The following is an 18,621-nucleotide window of genomic DNA, read 5'->3' on the forward strand; positions in this document are numbered from 1 at the left end:
ATACATACATACATACATACATACATACATACACACATACATACATACATACATACATACAAACATTCGTCCATCCGTCGATCCATATATCTTTCTGTCAATCAATTAATCCATACAAACATACATACATACATACATACACACATTCAATTATCCATTCATCCATACGTCCATTCATACGTCCAACTGTCAATCTAGACGTCTGTCCATCTATACCTTCCATCTGTCCATGTGTCCATCAATCCATCCATCCCTCCACCCATCCATCCATCCATCCATACATCCATCCTTCCATCCATCCCTCCATCCGTACATCCATCTGTCCGTCCGTCCGTCCATCCATCCATCCATCCATCCATCCATCCATCCATCCATCCATCCATCCATCCGATTGTCCATGCATGCATTCATCCATCTATCCATCCACCCATCCATCCTTCTATCCATCCATCCATCCATCCATCTATCCATCCTTCTTTCCATCCATTGATCCATCCATACATCGATCCCTCCATCCATACATCCATCTGTTCATCCATACGTCCACCTGTCCATCAATCCATCCATCCATCCATCCATCCATCCATCTATACGTCCATTCATACGTCCAACTGTCAATCTAGACGTCTGTCCATCTATACCTTCCATCTGTCCATGTGTCCATCAATCCATCCATCCCTCCACCCATCCATCCATCCATCCATCCATCCATCCTTCCATCCATCCCTCCATCCGTACATCCATCTGTCCGTCCGTCCATCCATCCACATATCCATCCTTCTATCCATCCCTCCACCTGTCCATCTATCCATCCATCCATCCTTCTTTCCATCCATTGATCCATCCATACATCGATCCCTCCATCCATACATCGATCCCTCCATCCATACGTCCATCTGTTCATCCATATGTCCACCTGTCCATCTATCCATCCATCCATCCATCCATCCATCCATCCATCCATCCATCCATCCATCCATCCATCCATCCATCCATCCATCCATCCATCCATCCATCCATCCATCCATCCATCCATCCATCAATCTCTTTACCTCTCTAAACATGTTTTTATTTAAACCCTTTCATAAATTGTATCCTCTGTCCTTCCATGTTTCTGTGTTAATTTGTTCGCACCTTTCCATCCCTTTAAAAAAGAGTGATAAAAGTACATCATATATTCAGAGTTATGGTGGATTACCTGAGAGTAAATCATCAGTGTGAATCCAAACTCCAAGACCCCTCAGCCTAAAGTAAAGTCCTGTTCCTCTGGGGCTGACTCCACTCATACTTTACTATGTACGGTGGCTTGGATGGTCCATGCTGTTCAGAACATGACGTTTAAAATGTTTGCAGAAAGGTTTGTGAAAAACTGGACCCACGTGAGTCATTGTCCGGCCCTGTAGGGTGAATTCAAAGGTGTCCTCCTGTAGGTTATTCAACTCTGTGCTTTCCCACAGGTTCTTTAAATACAGGATGAAGTCTATATGTTGTCTGTGGTGATGCACAGAGTTGAATAGTCAGCTGATTTTCTGAACACGCCCTCGTCGGGACTGACACTCCCACGTTAGAAACAGCACAGACATGTTTTATTGTTGAAGTGACGATGTGGGAGTAGACTCTCTGACAGTTTACTCAACCATCTGATTATCCTGTCCCGTGCCTTTTTTCTGGAGTATAGAGCTGTGTGTGTGTGTGTGTGTGTGTGTGTGTGTGTATGTGTGTGTGTGTGTGTGTGTGATAGGATGTCCTCAGCTCCTGTAGTTTAAATGCTTTTTAAGACATTAGAAATAAAGTCTCAACCAATGTTGTTATTCTAAATAATTAGAGGACTGTGTCAGCTTCAGAAAACTTCTGACTTCTGAAAAACATCTGCTGATTTTAAATCTGCTGCAGCAGCACGTTTCAATCAGTCGGTTCAGAGACATGTTTCCTGTTCATCAACTCTTCTTTGAACAACACTCTGTAAACGTTGGTGATCCCAGGAGACCGGGTTCTGGACTTTAAAGTGACATGTTGGTGAACCCAGGAGACCAGGTTCTGGACTTTAAAGTGACATGTTGATGAACCCAGGAGACCAGGTTCTGGACTTTAAAGTGACATGTTGGTGAACCCAGGAGACCAGGTTCTGGACTTTAAAGTGACATGTTGGTGAACCCAGGAGACCGGGTTCTGGACTTTAAAGTGACATGTTGGTGAACCCAGGAGACCGGGTTCTGGACTTTAAAGTGACATGTTGGTGAACCCAGGAGACCAGGTTCTGGACTTTAAAGTGACATGTTGGTGAACCCAGGAGACCGGGTTCTGGACTTTAAAGTGACATGTTGGTGAACCCAGGAGACCAGGTTCTGGACTTTAAAGTGACATGTTGGTGAACCCAGGAGACCGGGTTCTGGACTTTAAAGTGACATGTTGGTGAACCCAGGAGACCAGGTTCTGGACTTTAAAGTGACATGTTGGTGAACCCAGGAGACCGGGTTCTGGACTTTAAAGTGACATGTTGATGAACCCAGGAGACCGGGTTCTGGACTTTAAAGTGACATGTTGGTGAACCCAGGAGACCAGGTTCTGGACTTTAAAGTGACATGTTGGTGAACCCAGGAGACCAGGTTCTGGACTTTAAAGTGACATGTTGGTGAACCCAGGAGACCGGGTTCTGGACTTTAAAGTGACATGTTGGTGAACCCAGGAGACCAGGTTCTGGACTTTAAAGTGACATGTTGGTGAACCCAGGAGACCGGGTTCTGGACTTTAAAGTGACATGTTGGTGAACCAAGGAGACCGGGTTCTGGACTTTAAAGTGACATGTTGGTGAACCCAGGAGACCGGGTTCTGGACTTTAAAGTGACATGTAGGTGAACCCAGGAGACCAGGTTCTGGACTTTAAAGTGACATGTTGGTGAACCCAGGAGACCGGGTTCTGGACTTTAAAGTGACATGTTGGTGAACCCAGGAGACCGGGTTCTGGACTTTAAAGTGACATGTTGGTGAACCCAGGAGACCGGGTTCTGGACTTTAAAGTGACATGTTGGTGAACCCAGGAGACCGGGTTCTGGACTTTAAAGTGACATGTTGGTGAACCCAGGAGACCGGGTTCTGGACTTTAAAGTGACATGTTGGTGAACCCAGGAGACCAGGTTCTGGACTTTAAAGTGACATGTTGGTGAACCCAGGAGACCAGGTTCTGGACTTTAAAGTGACATGTTGGTGAACCCAGGAGACCAGGTTCTGGACTTTAAAGTGACATGTTGGTGAACCCAGGAGACCAGGTTCTGGACTTTAAAGTGACATGTTGGTGAACCCAGGAGACCGGGTTCTGGACTTTAAAGTGACATGTTGGTGAACCCAGGAGACCGGGTTCTGGACTTTAAAGTGACATGTTGGTGAACCCAGGAGACCGGGTTCTGGACTTTAAAGTGACATGTTGGTGAACCCAGGAGACCGGGTTCTGGACTTTAAAGTGACATGTTGGTGAACCCAGGAGACCAGGTTCTGGACTTTAAAGTGACATGTTGGTGAACCCAGGAGACCAGGTTCTGGACTTTAAAGTGACATGTTGGTGAACCCAGGAGACCAGGTCCTGGACTTTAAAGTGACATGTTGGTGAACCCAGGAGACCAGGTTCTGGACTTTAAAGTGACATGTTGGTGAACCCAGGAGACCAGGTTCTGGACTTTAAAGTGACATGTTGGTGAACCCAGGAGACCGGGTTCTGGACTTTAAAGTGACATGTTGGTGAATCCAGGAGACCAGGTTCTGGACTTTAAAGTGACATGTTGGTGAACCCAGGAGACCGGGTTCTGGACTTTAAAGTGACATGTTGGTGAACCCAGGAGACCGGGTTCTGGACTTTAAAGTGACATGTTGGTGAACCCAGGAGACCGGGTTCTGGACTTTAAAGTGACATGTTGGTGAACCCAGGAGACCGGGTTCTGGACTTTAAAGTGACATGTTGGTGAACCCAGGAGACCGGGTTCTGGACTTTAAAGTGACATGTTGGTGAACCCAGGAGACCGGGTTCTGGACTTTAAAGTGACATGTTGGTGAACCCAGGAGACCGGGTTCTGGACTTTAAAGTGACATGTTGGTGAACCCAGGAGACCGGGTGCTGGACTTTAAAGTGACATGTTGGTGAACCCAGGAAACCGGGTTCTGGACTTTAAAGTGACATGTTGGTGAACCCAGGAGACCAGGTTCTGGACTTTAATGTGACATGTTGTCCCAGTCTTGCCTGATAGAGGATTTCAGCTGCTCAACAGCTCAGGGTCTCCTTTGTCGTGTTTTTAGTTTCATGATGCTCCAAATGTTTTCAATGGGGGACGAGTCAGGACTTCAGGCAGGCCAGTTCAGCACCTGGACTCTTCTACTACAGAGCCATGCTGTTGTAGTCCGTGCAGAATGTGGTTCTTTCTGGGAGTTAGGGTTGTACAATAACTTCTTACATATACTTATTCACTTTATAACTTTAACAGCTGAAATGTACTTTACTTACTGTCTTCACTCATCTCACATTTCTAACTTAATGTGCTTTGTTACTTTTCTCACCACATTAACTTACTGTCCTATTCTTACTATACATATTCACCTACTTATCAAGCTTGTCTCAATGCACTTACTTTAATCTACTTTACTTAATGAAACCTAATCCCTTTACTTATTCACCTTAAACTGAATTACTGTCTTTACTTACTAGATGTTCAAATTGATTAACTTACTCATCTTGAATCACTTATGTTCTACTTGCTCACGTACATACTTGTTTACTTACCTATTAGTTACTTGCGTACCTTTTATTACTTTGTGTATCTGCTTTACTCTCTTGAGGTACACACACGCACACACCTGTCCCATTAACAGCCCGTTTGTGTGGCAGCCTTGTGAACCAGCAGCAGGACGAGGTGATGCTAGTAGTGGGCACTGTCAGCGTCTGTCTTGATCTCCATGTCGGTGTTTCAGTGACGCGGCGTGGCGTGTGTGTTTGTTTTTACAGCCATGCTCAGTCTCTGGAAATATGTGTAGTAGTGTGAGATTCAGAAACCGAGAAAATTGCTGGGTCTGTCGCTAATGTTTTCTTCTTCTTCTGTTACTTAATGCAGTTAGCAAACAGCTTTAAAACATTCTATAGCCACCATCTGGCAGGAATACTGTATTACAACTTAACCCTACTAACTTAAAGACTAGCTTTACTACCTGATCTACTTTACTTCCCCTCTTTATCTATCAATCAATCAATCTTTATTTATATAGCCCCAAATCACAGCTGGAGTCTGGCAAGTTCACAGCAGCAGAGATCCAGAGGAACCTACGAGACAAGGGAGCTCAGGGACTCCAGAAAGGTCTATGGTTAGTAACTTTAATGGAACAGGGAGAGTTAAAGTAAGAGACAGGCAGAGAGAGGAGAGAGAGGGAAAGACGGGATCCCAGTGTGTCAGTCTAAGCCTATAGCAGCATAACTAAGAGCTGGTCCAAGCCTGATCCAGCACGTTCACAGCAGCAGAGATCCAGAGGAACCTACAAGACAAGGGAGCTCAGGGACTCCAGAAAGGTCTATGGTTAGTAACTTTAATGGGACAGGGAGAGTTAAAATAGGAGACAGGCAGAGAGAGGAGAGAGAGGGAATGACCGGACCCCAGTGTGTCAGTCTAAGCCTATAGCAGCATAACTAAGAGCTGGTCCAAGCCTGATCCAGCTCTAACTATAAGCTTTATCAAAAAGGAAAGTTTGAAGCCTACTCTTAAAAGTAGAGAGGGTGTCTGCCTCCCGGACCCTGACTGGTAGAAGATTCCAAAGGAGTGGGACCTGATAACTGAAGGCTCTACCTCCCATACTACTTTTAGAGACTTTAGGTAGGACCAGCAGGCCTGCATGTTGGGAGCGTAGTGTTCTAGAGGGGTAATAGGGCACTATGACCTCTTTAAGATATGAAGGTGTCTGACCATTAGGAGCTTTGTAGGTCAGAAGCAGGATTATAAATTCTAGTCTAGATTTTATGGGGAGTCAGTGTAGAGAAGCTAACCCTGGAGAGATGTGCTCTCTCTTCCTGGTTCTAGTCAGTACTCGAGCTGCAGTGTTTTGGACCAGCTGAAGAGTCTTTACCACGTTTCTTTCTTACTTCTGCAGCAGAGGAACAGGCTCTACTGGCTGCAACATCATCCATGTATCGTTTTTCAAAGAGTCTAACAGCACACAGAGAAGCTGAGAAAGAGATAGACCTTATTGTAAAGAGACGACTCTTTAACCAGAACCACCACACTACGCTGACCAATCCCCTCATTACACTTTATAGAAAACAGGAGTTGGTGGTGAACAGCTTCCCTAATCATACAGCTCGTTTGTGTTCCTCTGTGTTACACAAGTTGTGTTGAATCCAAACCAAACATTAGAAACACAAAGGTCACAGAGAGCTTTAAATACAGGAAATCCCCTTTAAGTTTCTGGACCACAACATCCAGTCAGCATCTCACGGGGGAGTTACAAACCATGAAAGGTAAACTGAACATCGTGTGTAAATTTGGTGGCGTGGCCCTTTAAGAAACTTCAGACAGGCTCTGATTTATTCTCCACTTCCTCACTTCAACCATCCATTACAGGACTGTGAGTGTCTTGATTTAACACTTTCAAATCCTCTTCCCCCTGACACTCTTCTTCACCCTCTCCTCCGTCACCTCCTCCTGATGCAGCAGCGGTTCAGCTCCGAGAGGAGCAGGGCAGGCCGTGTTGGCTCTGGGTTTCAGAATACAGGAATAGTAGAGACGGATGAACCACACAGACCCAGAGTTTATTTGAAGCCGGAGCTCTACGTAGTCATTACAGTGTGGTCTGATGGAGGCCTGCTTTTAGTCTATATCTGCACACATGTGGCTGCTCTCCGCTCTCTGCCTGTAGTTAAGATGGTGCAGGAGGGTCAGCCCAGATTCTTACTTCACATCAGAGCTCCTCACTGTGAAGGACTGCTGGTTTAGCAGGTCTCAGACCATTAACAACAAACCTACCATCACTGTCAAACATTGAAGAACAAGCATTCATAAACTGCACGAGTAGAGCCAATGTTTTCAGATCACCTCTCAATCATCCGGACAGCTGCTGGTTTCACTTCTCTCAGCATGGTTCTCCAGATGTTGTGCATGAGAATAAACAATAAGAGGTGTTCAGGAATATTCAGATCCTGAGCTGCAGAACATTGTTTACATGTTCAAACTAGGGATGGGCATTTCAAGCCAAAATACTATTTGATAATCATAGACACACACACACACACACACACACACACATACACACACACACACACACACACACACACCTCTGTCCCGTTAACAGTCTGTTTGTGTGGCAGCCTCGTTAACCAGCAGCAGGACGTGGTTCTGCTAGTAGCGGGCACTGTCAGCGTCTGTCTCAGTCTTTATGTTGGTGTTTCTGTGACGCGGTGTGTCGTGTGTGTTTACATTTTACAGTCATGCTCAGTCTCTGGAAACACGTGTAGTAGTGTGAGATTCAAAGATGGAGAAAATCACTGTGACTGTCGCTAATGTTTTCTTCTTCTTTTGCTATTTAATGCAGTTAGCATTCTTCTTCTTCTGTTACTTACTGCAGTTTGCAAACAGCTTTAAGACGCTCTGTAGTCACCGTCTGGAGGGAATACTGTATTACAACCAGGCACCGGTAAAAATTATGACAAATTTTACTCTTAAAATTAGAAAATATTCAAAGTAACTTTTCAATTTTTACTTAGTGTAAAAGAGGTGGTGGTGTACTAGATGCCACACTTGAGACCTCAGGGAGATTAACTGTTTGCTGGTGATTTTATCTGTAGGGTTGCAATCGTCACAGTTTGTCCGGTCAGAACATGGATGTTGTAGATGAAAAGATATTTGATGGTGACACACTCTCTTTTGGTTTCCACTCCTTTTATTTTCTTTGACATTGATTTTTACTGATGATGGTGAACATGAAAGTGAAGGTGTGTGGTGAAGGTGTGTGGTGAAGGTGTGTGGTGGTTTCTGAAGAAAAGAATAAAATATATATAAACATAAAGTCTGTACAAATGATAACAACGGAATTAGTTACTCTATATGATTATAATCTATGAAATACAATGAACAAAGCTAAAATACACTCTACTTTTCTAGGGACAATCAACAAATTATCATAATGACAGCCACTACCTCTATCTCACATACACACACACAGACATAGAACACAAGAAAATGCTGTCGGTCCCTAAGTGGACCCTGCATGCTCATGCTGCATGTTAGACATAGTGGCACCAATCAATTAACTATAAACTTTCTCTGTACAACACAATATATGAACATAAATGATGATATAGTACTACTACTGCAAACTTATGATTAAACTATGACTAAAACTACTCACAGTCTTATGGACGCACTCAAAAACTGTGAAAAGGGATGGGAAGAGAAAAGGATGAAGGTGAGGAGAAAGGGAGACGTCTCCTCCGATCGGCTGTAGTGATGTGCGGATCGATACTGAAATATCGATACTTCCGATACCAGATCTTTATGCTCTAAAATCGATTCTCAAATCAAAATATCGATACTTTTGATACTTCATTTTTTGAGGCAATGTATATCATTAACAGAAACACAGTGGAAAGAAGCTAAACCATTGAGATCTTGTCTAAATGATACGCGGTTGGTGGGAACTACTAGTTCTAGTTCTTAATAACGAAGCAATAATTTATTGTAATTGTTTTATTGTTTTACTTATATTCTTTTTTGTTTGTGTTTAAAACACCATTTTCACATATTTTGTATGATTGTATCCTCTGTTTGGTTTTTCTTTTGTTGTATTAGCTCGGGTGTATCGTAAATGAGGCCGCTACCTTGATATTCTTTGGAGTTAAAATAAATAAATAAATAACTCAGAAATACTCTACTTTTTTTAGATTTACCAGACACAAAACGTGTATTTGCACAAAGTATCGGATCGGTATCGCCGATACCAGCCTGAATTTTACTCAGTATCGGATCAGAAAGGAAATCGGTGGTATCGAACATCACTAATCGGCTGCATCACTGACTGAGGGGATGTGCAGGTGGGCCTCTGTGGATCCTGTTTTCGTCCCTTCAAAATAAAAGTCCTTTGTAGATACAATATTGAACATCCTTTGCTCCTTCAAAATAAAGGGTTGCAGATGCAATTCAGTGCAACCTTTTGCACACTTAGTGAACGAATATTGGAATATTTGAAAATCATTGACCATCCCTAATTCAAACTGATCCAAATTCAAATCTACATTAACAGAGCCTTCTTCTTTTGACTGCTGCATTTCTTTGTGCATTTAGATTCAAAGGTTTATATTGTAAGTTTTCACTGTATATACAAGACATACAGGAAAAACAAGATACTGTTTCTCTCTTCCAGCTTTTAAATTTCTAAAATTTAAATATAAAACATAATAAAATATAATAAAATACAGTTTTATAAAAACATCCTATGTACACAGTGCAGGTAGTGCAGTGACAGTTTAAAAATGGAAAATGAAAATAGATAACAGTGCAAATGATATTAAGGTGCAGACAGTATTCGGGATAAGTAAATGATTAAGTAAACGGTTAATGTGCAAAAAGCAGCTGAGGTAGAGTCCTTGTATGTAGTGGGTGTGTTACAGTCCAGGGGGCAGAGAGGGGAGGTTGTGAGTGGAGTTCAGCATCCTGACAGCCTGATAGAAAAAGCTGTTCAACAGTCTGGTGGAGCGGGCCCGGAGGCTCCGGTCCCTCTTCCCTGAAGGCAGGAGACTGAAGAGGGAGTGGTAGGGGTGGGAGGTGTCACCAGCGATGCTGATGGCTCTGCTGGTCAGGCGGGTGTGGAAAATGTCTGTGAGGGGAGGCAGAGGAGCACCGATGATCCTGCTGGTGATGTGCAGTCCCAGGAACATGGTACTGCTCACCCTCTCCACAGCAGCGCCGTTGATGGTCAGTGGGAGGTGCTGCTGTCGGCCTCTCCTGAAGTCCACGACAATCTCTTTGTTTTTCCCCACGTTGAGGAAGAGGTTGTCGCTGCACCACTAGACCAGTTGGCTCATCTCTTTTCTGTAGTTGGCCTCATCGTTGTTGGTGATGAGGGCCACCACTGTAGTGTCGTCCGCGTATTTGATGATGTGGTTGGTGCTGTAGGTGGGCACACAGTCGTGGGTCAGCAGGGTAAAGAGCAGCGGGCTGAGCACACATCCTTGAGGGGCCCCTGTGCTCAGTGAGATGGTTTTGGAGGAGTTGCTGCCGACTCTCACAGTTCGTGGTCTCCCTGTGAGAAAGTCCAGCACCCAGTCGCACAGGGAGGTGCTGAGTCCCAAGTGGCCGAGTTTCTGGATCAGCTGTTGGGGGATGATTGTGTTAAATTTAGCTCAGCTGCAGTATATACACCTCAAGATCCAGTTGGCTAAAACTCAGCTGTAACTGCTGTTAGAACTGAGAACAGCACCTCTTTTCCCCCCACTACCCACTCTGTCTCATGGTCCAATTCCCAGAGGAAGCTGCTCTCATGATATCTAAGCAGAAACACCCTCATTAAGTTTTCAGCGTATGTTGCTCTTGTTTTGTGTCTGATTGTATTGACGAGCTGTCAGCAGCTCCCCTCTCGGCTGAGGTTTTAAGGTTGAGTCCTGAACACAGACTGTATAAATAATGGACGTAGTCTCCGTGACGTCACCCATCAGTTTCTGAAGCGCTGTTTTGAGGCCAATCGTTGGTGGCAGCCATATTGGAAATGCTGAACTCTGTGTAACTGCTGTCGAGCGATTGTGACATAAAGAGGTGGACAGCTACAGTGTTCCCGCCTGTCAATCAAGTCAGCTGTGCCTCTCATTGGAAGACTCATAATCTTAAGATCTTTGAAATTACTGTGTTGTGAATACATTCACCACATACAGTGTGTGCTGATAGAGACATGAGCTATCCAGACTACACTCATCTTTTGAACCAGGCTGTAAACATGTTTATTTCTGCTGTAAAGATCAGCTTCTTTGAATTGGTGTGAATGTGGTTTTTGGTACTTCCAGAGCCAGCCTCAAGTGGATCCTGGATGAACTGCAGTTATTAGCACTTCAGCATTGGACTCATATTTTGAGACCGGAGGTTGCTGCTTGGCGTAAACAGATCGCCCAGTTGGGAGGAGTGATTGTGAGATTGATTCAAGTCAGGTGTGCAACAGCAACCAGCTTGCAGGCATCCCTCCGTAAAATCCTGCTGCTGGACGAGCCCGAATAAAAAGCCAAATCAAGAGTGATCTGTAAAGAAGCACAATGAAAACAAACCTCCTTTAACATCCTGTATTTCCTGTGAGTGACGGTTGACCTGTTTCTGTGTTCTCATCAGGAGGAGACTCGGGGCTGTGGGCCCGCTCTGGTTCCTGTTCTTGCTCTCATCGTTGAAGCATCAGAGAAGTCTGTCAGCCGGTTGGCACTGAGGGATTCCCATCAGGCCCAGGATGCCAGGATGCCCATCACTCAGGACAACGCCCTCAGCATCCTCCCTCTGCTGGAGGACTGGCACAAGACTCAAACCACGAGACCCCAGAAGGACCAAAACCAGAACCAGGACAGTTGTGGAGATAAGGTACTACACCGTTACCTCCCGTGTTTGCTTTTGTTAAAGGATGGCCAAACGATAACCACAAAGTCTGCACAGATACTCCTCAAACATCCTCTTTAAAATGCATACCACATGATTCCTCCACACCAAGCTCGGCAGTGAGCGTCACTGGAGTCCAGAGTCTTCACATGTTCTGACATTACTCCACTACATGTCAGATGTGATAATGCTTCTACTATAGGATTATTGAATCTAAAATCTGAGGCACTAAACTGTAAGACATATTAATGTGATAAAAAACACTCACAGACCACTTACACAATAATTACTTAGGCATCAGCCTCCCTCTCCCTCTTTTTACTTCTCTCTCCTTCTCCTCCTCTCCCTCCTCTCGCTTCAAAGCTCACATACCAAGCTTCTGATACCAATAACAATCAGACTTTAATGTTTAGCACCAATGAATAGAAAAAGATAAATAAATAAATCATGAAAAATAATTCTTTACTCCTTATAATCTTATCAATCTTTCCACTTATCCACTTCTCATATTTGGAATACATTGGAAGATATTCACTTTTTGACAGACTTTTTGTTTATTTATTCATTTTTACACATCTTTGTGTATACACTTGAGGTCAAAATGATTAGCCCCCCAGGAATTCTGGAACATTTCCCTTAAATTCTGCCTAATGTTTGAATCATTGATAAAACTTGATATAAGCAAACATTCACCAGTGTTCTTTAGTAGCTTTGGTACATTTTGGAATGTAAAATACATTTTTAGGATAACTTTATATCAAATATAGTGAAAAATGGGGTGGTCAAAATTATTAGCCCCCCTGTGAATTTCTACTTTTAAAACACACCTGAGCAGTCAGTTTGTTTCCTAACAACACCTGTAGGTCTGTTGGCTTCCTAACAACACCTGAGCATTCAAACAGCATTGAGATTTACTTAAGGGACTCCAAACAGGGCACTTGAACACGTTATTGAGAGAGACTACTCTTACTAACCATGCCAAAGAGAATGGAAATCAGTCTTGAGCTCAGAAAGAAGATAACAGAGGCTCATAATAAGGGGGGAGGCTATACTATAATTTCCAGGCGTTTTACAGTGTCTAGAACAGCTGTATGTTGCATCATTGCAAAGTACAAGGAGACAAACTCTGTTAGAAACAAACCTAGGCGTGGTAGAAAACACAAGATTTCAAGAACTCTGGAGAGGAAAGTAGTCGAAGATGTCTGCAAGAAGCCCCGGATGCCAAGATGATTGTTGCTGACCTGACCTCCATTGGAGTTGATGTTTGAAGGAGCACAGTTGTGAGGGATCTTCATCATAGTGGGCTTCAGGACCACCGTCCCAGAAGAACCCCTTTACTCAAAGAGCGGCACATCAGAGCCAGACTGAGGTTTGCCCGAGAACATTTGAAAGGTTAAGATGAGTTTTGGAAGTCCATCCTTTGGTCTGATGGAACTTTTTGGGCATATGGATGTTGTTCATGTTTGGCCAAGAAAGGGAGAGTCCTTCAACCCTTAGAACACGGTCCTCAGAATTAAACATGGTGGAGGGAGCATCTTACTGTGGGGCTGTTTTGCAGCCTCAGGCACAGGAAGTCTTGTTCTGGTGCATGGCATCATGAAAAAAGAAAGTCATGTTGATATTTTGAGGGATAATGTGAAGAACTCTGCTCTTAGTCTAGGCTTTGGTTGGCGCTGGGTCTTCCAGCAAGACAATGATCCAAAGCTTACGTCAAAATTGGCAAAACAGTTATTGAAGGACACCAAAACCTAGGTCCTGGAGTGGCCCGTACAGAGCCCAGATCTAAATCCTGTGAAGAATCTGTGGCGGGTGCTCAAAGTGAATGTCCATGATCAGAAACCATGTATTTTGGACCAGCTAGAACAATTTGCATTGGAAAAATGGGCCAAAATCCCTCCAGAGACATGTGCCAACCTTGTAAAGAACTATTTGAAGAGGTTGTTGTCAGGTGTGGCTCAGAGCGGGCGCACTATTGACTACTTAGGGCCAGGGGGCTAATAATTTTGGACATGCCATTTTTACCTTTTCTTGTTTCAATTCATTGCATCAATAAAATATCCAAGTCAACATAGTGAACATTTGTCTTTGTTATTTTGGAAACACATTAAATATAAACACTTGTTTTTAATGGTCATTTTCATGGAGAAATCAAGGGTTTATCTGATTTCACAAGGAGGGCTTATAATTTTGACCTCAACTGTATGTATATTATCTATTTATTTATTTATTTTATACATGTTTATATATATTATATCTACTTATTTATTCATGTATTTGTTTATTTTTATACGTGTTTAAATATTATCTATTTTTTTAATTTATTTTTTATTTTTAGTATTTAATACTAACCCCTTAAAATGAATAACTAGGAAACTGTCATTCAGCCTAATCTGTTTCATTATCATTATTGATATATATATATATATATATATATATATATATATATATATATATATATATATACTTATTTTTTCTCCCTCTTTCATTGCTTACTTTTTATAGGTTGTTTGTGCTCTATTTTTTTTTATAAACATCAATTGTTTTCTAACGGTAGTGGCAGGAAAAACTCCTGATGAAGTCATACAAAGTCCATCCTAAGATTTGGGGAACTTTTCTGGAGTTTGGTGCAAAGTAGAAACAGCTTCAAGTTCTGCTCAGTGCAATAAATACTTTGAAAAGTCCGTCCAGGCTCAAAGTCTTGTGTGTAAAGCGGTTATGAATGGCCTGAATCTACATCCGTGGTGTGCTGGGTTGAGATGTGATGTGAGATGACTGAGGGACACAGAGGATCACAGGCTCAGTGTATAGCTGACAGTGAAAGTGGGACAGATGAGTTCATTGTTGTCAGAAATAAGTGCTGCTGAAAGCTTGCTGACCTACTGACCAGCAGCTCTCTCAGCCAGCGACATGACAGCACGTTAACCCCGTTAATTCCACTCTGCTGCTGGATTAGAGAGCACGGTGCGGTGTATCCTTCAGTGAAGCGGGGTTATATAAAGATGGATGATCTGACATGATAGCTTTATCACTATTAGACTCCCTGACGCGCTGCCACCCTGAGCAGTGGAGCAGACCTAACATCAGTGCTGACTGAACTTTGAGAAAGTGCTGTGGGAAAACGTCCTCTGACTCTGAAACCAAACGAGTGAAAGATGGAGCCGTGAAGAGGACTCATCATCCCTCTCTCTTCATATCCCTCCAACACAGTCTCAGCAGATGTGTCAATCAATCAATCTTTATTTGTATCACAACAAGTGTTATCTCAAGACTCTTTTACAAACAGAGCAGGTCTAGACCACTCTATGTCAAATTATGAACAGAGACCCAACACCAAGACAGGATAAGACTCAGTCTGACCCCACCTTAATCCACCATGAGCATTGCACCTCACAGTATTTAGCTAGTTACAGCGGAGAGGACAAACTTCCTTTAACAGGCAGAAACCTCGAGCAGGACCAGACTCATGTTAGACAGACATCTGCTGAGACAGAGTTGGGTCTGGAAAGAGGGATAGAGGAGAATAAGAGAGAGAGGGAGAGGTGATAGTGATGAGACGAGTAGTAGTAGCTGTTGCCGCTGGAGTCCAGCACGTCCGTATCAGCTGGAGTCTGGAACGTCCACAGCAGGAGGACGTCTACGGCAGCTCAGAGGAACCTACGAGACAAGGGAGCTCAGGGACTCCAGAAAGGTCTATGGTTAGTAACTTTAATGGGACAGGCAGAGTTCAAGTAAGTGATGAGGAGGTTGGGGGGGAGGGGGTGAGATTGTATCCCAGTGTGTCAGTGCGCCAGTTCCCCCGGCAGTCTAAGCCTATAGCAGCATAACTAAGAGCTGGTCCAAGCCTGATCCAGCTCGAACTATAAGCTTTATCAAAAAGGAAAGTTTGAAGCCTACTCTTAAAAGTAGAGAGGGTGTCTGCCTCCCGGACCCTGACTGGTAGATGATTCCAAAGGAGAGGGGCCTGATAACTGAAGGTTCTACCTCCCATACTACTTTTAGAGACTTTAGGTAGGACCAGCAGGCCTGCATGTTGGGAGCATAGTGTTCTAGAGGGGTAATAGGGCACTATGAGGTCGTTAAGATATGAAGGTGTCTGATCATTAAGAGCTTTGTAGATCAGAAGAAGGATTTTAAATTATTTTCTAGATGTGTGTCTAACATGAGTCTGGTCCTGCTGGAGGCTTCTGCCTGTTAAAGGAAGTTTGTCCTTGCCTCTGTAACAGACACCCTCTCTACTTTTAAGAGTAGGCTTCAAACTTTCCTTTTTGATAAAGCTTATAGTTAGAGCTGGATCAGGCTTGGACCAGCTCTTAGTTATGCTGCTATAGGCTTAGACTGACAGACTGGGATCCTGTCTTTCCCTCTCTCTCCTCTCTCTGCCTGTCTTTTACTTTAACTCTGCCTGTCCCATTAAAGTTACTAACCATAGACCTTTCTGGAGTCCCTGAGCTCCCTTGTCCCGTAGGTTCCTCTGGATCTCTGCTGCTGTGGATGTCCCAGACTCCAGCTGCTACAACTACTACTATCTGTCTCACCACTATCATCTCTCTCTCTCTTCATCTCCCTCTATCCCTCTCTCCAACACAGTCTCAGCAGATGTGTGTCTTACATGAGTCTGGTCTTGCTGGAGGTTTCTGCCTGTTAAAGGAAGTTTGTCCTTGCCACTGTAACTTGCTAAATGCTGCAAAGTGCTCTGCTCATGGTGGATCAAGATGAGATCAGACTGAGTCCTGTCTGTGAGATGGGACTGGATCTTATCCTGTCTTGATGTTGGGTCTTTGTTAATAATAGAACATAGAGTACGGTCTAGACCTGCTCTGTTTGGAAAGAGTGAGGATTTGATGCTATATGAATAAAGATTGATTGATTGATTGATTGATAAGTTTCTATCACAACATCATGCACAGCCAGAGGCCAGTCTGAAAAGCCACACTCACACTCAACAAACAGGGCTCCGTTTTTGTTCAAGGCCCGGCTCCATGACTGCATGTCATCCTAACTCTCTATCCTCAACATTTCCTGTCTCTCTTAAGCTGTCCTATCAAAATAAAAGCCCCAAAGTAACTTAAAAACACTCCAAAGACATTTCACAGAGAGATGAGAGGCTCAGAGTCCAAGGTGTCCGAAGTCCAGAGTGAAGTCTCTCTACCAGGAGACTTTGGAGCACTTCATGCTTCATCTGCTGACAAGCTTTATCGAGACGCTGATTTCATTTTCCAGCAGGACTCAGGACCTGCCCACAGCTCCAAAACCACCACCACATGGTTTACTGACTGTGACGTTACTGTGACTAACGGACCAGATCTGACCTGAACCCTGGAGAGACTCTGACTACAGTTTCAAATGTCATTGATTGATTGATTTGTTCTGTTTTGTTAAAGACATCAGACTTCTTATGGCCTTAACATGGAGTCAAAGTGGTCCAGAATCCACATGGAGCAGATCTGTTTTCTAGCCAGCAGTGTCAGCTTTCTCTGAACTTTCCCCTGAAAAGATCTGTCTCTAAAGTTTCACTTGCAGTCAAATGATGCAGTTACATCAGTTCTGTCTCTAAGGATTGCTTTAAAGCTTTCATTTCATAAAGAATCAGAATCAGAATCAAAAAAGTATTTGATTATTCTCTTCTCCTCCTCTTCCTCTTCTTCCTCCAGCAGGTGGATCAGGGCTCGTACAGGAATGGGGAGGCGGACAGTGTGTGCAGCAGCAGCAGCATGAACAGTTTAAACATGGAGGACATGTCTCTGTGTCTGGCTGCCATTCAGAAGCTGGTGGAGTACATCAAGTTGAACTTCATGGAGGGGGACGAAACTCCATCCTCCAGCCCGTCCCCCTGCAGGGAGGGGCTGGACGTGGAGATCCAGGCCGTCTCCATGAGCAAGGAGGAGGAGGACTCTGCAGAGTTCGGCCTCAGCTTCGGGAACATCCCCATCTTTGGAGACCCTGATGGGAGGAAGAAGGGCGGGCCGAGGAGGAGGAGGGATCAGGGCCCCATCATGGACGTGGGCTGTATCTGGGTGACGGAGGTGAGGAAGAGGAGTCCGGCCGCTCGCTGCGGTGGGATCAAGCTGAGAGACGAGCTGCTGTCTCTGAACGGACAGCTGATGGTGGGAGTGGACGTCTGTGGAGCAAGGTGAGACCATATTTAAAACCACCCACCAATCATAAGAAGGGAAACAACTTAAAATAGAATTTTAAAAAAAGAAAAAAAAGAAAGATATATATAAATTAAAAATAAAAAGACCCCCCATCCTAATCCTAACCCCAGCCCCAACCCCAAACCCACCCCACAATCCTAAGGATAAGAACACAATATATACAACAATAATGATCATAACAATGAAAATAAATGAAATACATAAATGAAGAATAAAAAAGAAGTTGCTGACGACTGAGGAAAGGTTGTCATGATATCTTAATGAGGAAACACTGGAGGAAACATAAGATGTTAAAACTCAACACAGGAAATTAAACTCACCAAAATAAAATACATTTCTAAGACAATAAAACTCTAAAATTTTTAACCATTAAAAGAAAATAAGATGCTATAGTTTAGTTTAGTTTAGTTATTATTCATCGTGTTGTGCACCTTCAGGTGCCCAGCCCACATGGACTAACAAGACACTACAAAACAAAACAAAATAGGAGCAACAACAGAAGAAGAAAAAGAAAAAAGAAGAAGAGCAGTTACAATCCTGCACATGTCCAACAATGACCTAAAGTAATTCAAAAGCACAGAGGTACACTTCAGACATTTGACAGTGACAGCAACTAAATCAGACATAGAGTGTGCTCCTACACTGCTGAACAGCATTTAACACAAACTGAGCAAACTGGAACACTTTGTGTGTAAACAGGAACTGAAGTCGATCTTCATCGGACATGCAAAACAAATCAGGACAGTTTACTGATATTTTGTTGAAAAGGAGGCACCTGAGATCATGATATGAAGGACAGTAGAATAAAAAGTGCATTTCATTTTCAACTTCCTCCAGATCACACAAGGAACACTTTCTCTCCTCCTCTGGAACAGAGTGGA

The 18,621-nt window shown here is 43.5% G+C and overlaps 1 protein-coding gene across 2 annotated transcripts in view; it reads left to right on the forward strand.

Annotated features, from left to right (window-relative positions):
- Positions 1–18,621, forward strand: part of pdzd2 (PDZ domain containing 2) — a 98,263-nt gene that overhangs the window by 29,475 nt on the left and 50,167 nt on the right. For both annotated transcript variants that reach the window (XM_034692664.1, XM_034692665.1), the window contains exons 2-3: positions 11,331–11,570; positions 17,237–17,715. In XM_034692664.1, the coding sequence (XP_034548555.1) occupies positions 11,451–11,570; positions 17,237–17,715 (599 nt within the window). In that variant the 5' untranslated portion in view covers positions 11,331–11,450. The remainder of the gene's footprint in view (positions 1–11,330; positions 11,571–17,236; positions 17,716–18,621) is intronic.

Source organism: Notolabrus celidotus, chromosome 9, assembly GCF_009762535.1.
Source record: "Notolabrus celidotus isolate fNotCel1 chromosome 9, fNotCel1.pri, whole genome shotgun sequence".
In the NCBI taxonomy this organism is placed as follows: Eukaryota; Metazoa; Chordata; class Actinopteri; order Labriformes; family Labridae; genus Notolabrus; species Notolabrus celidotus.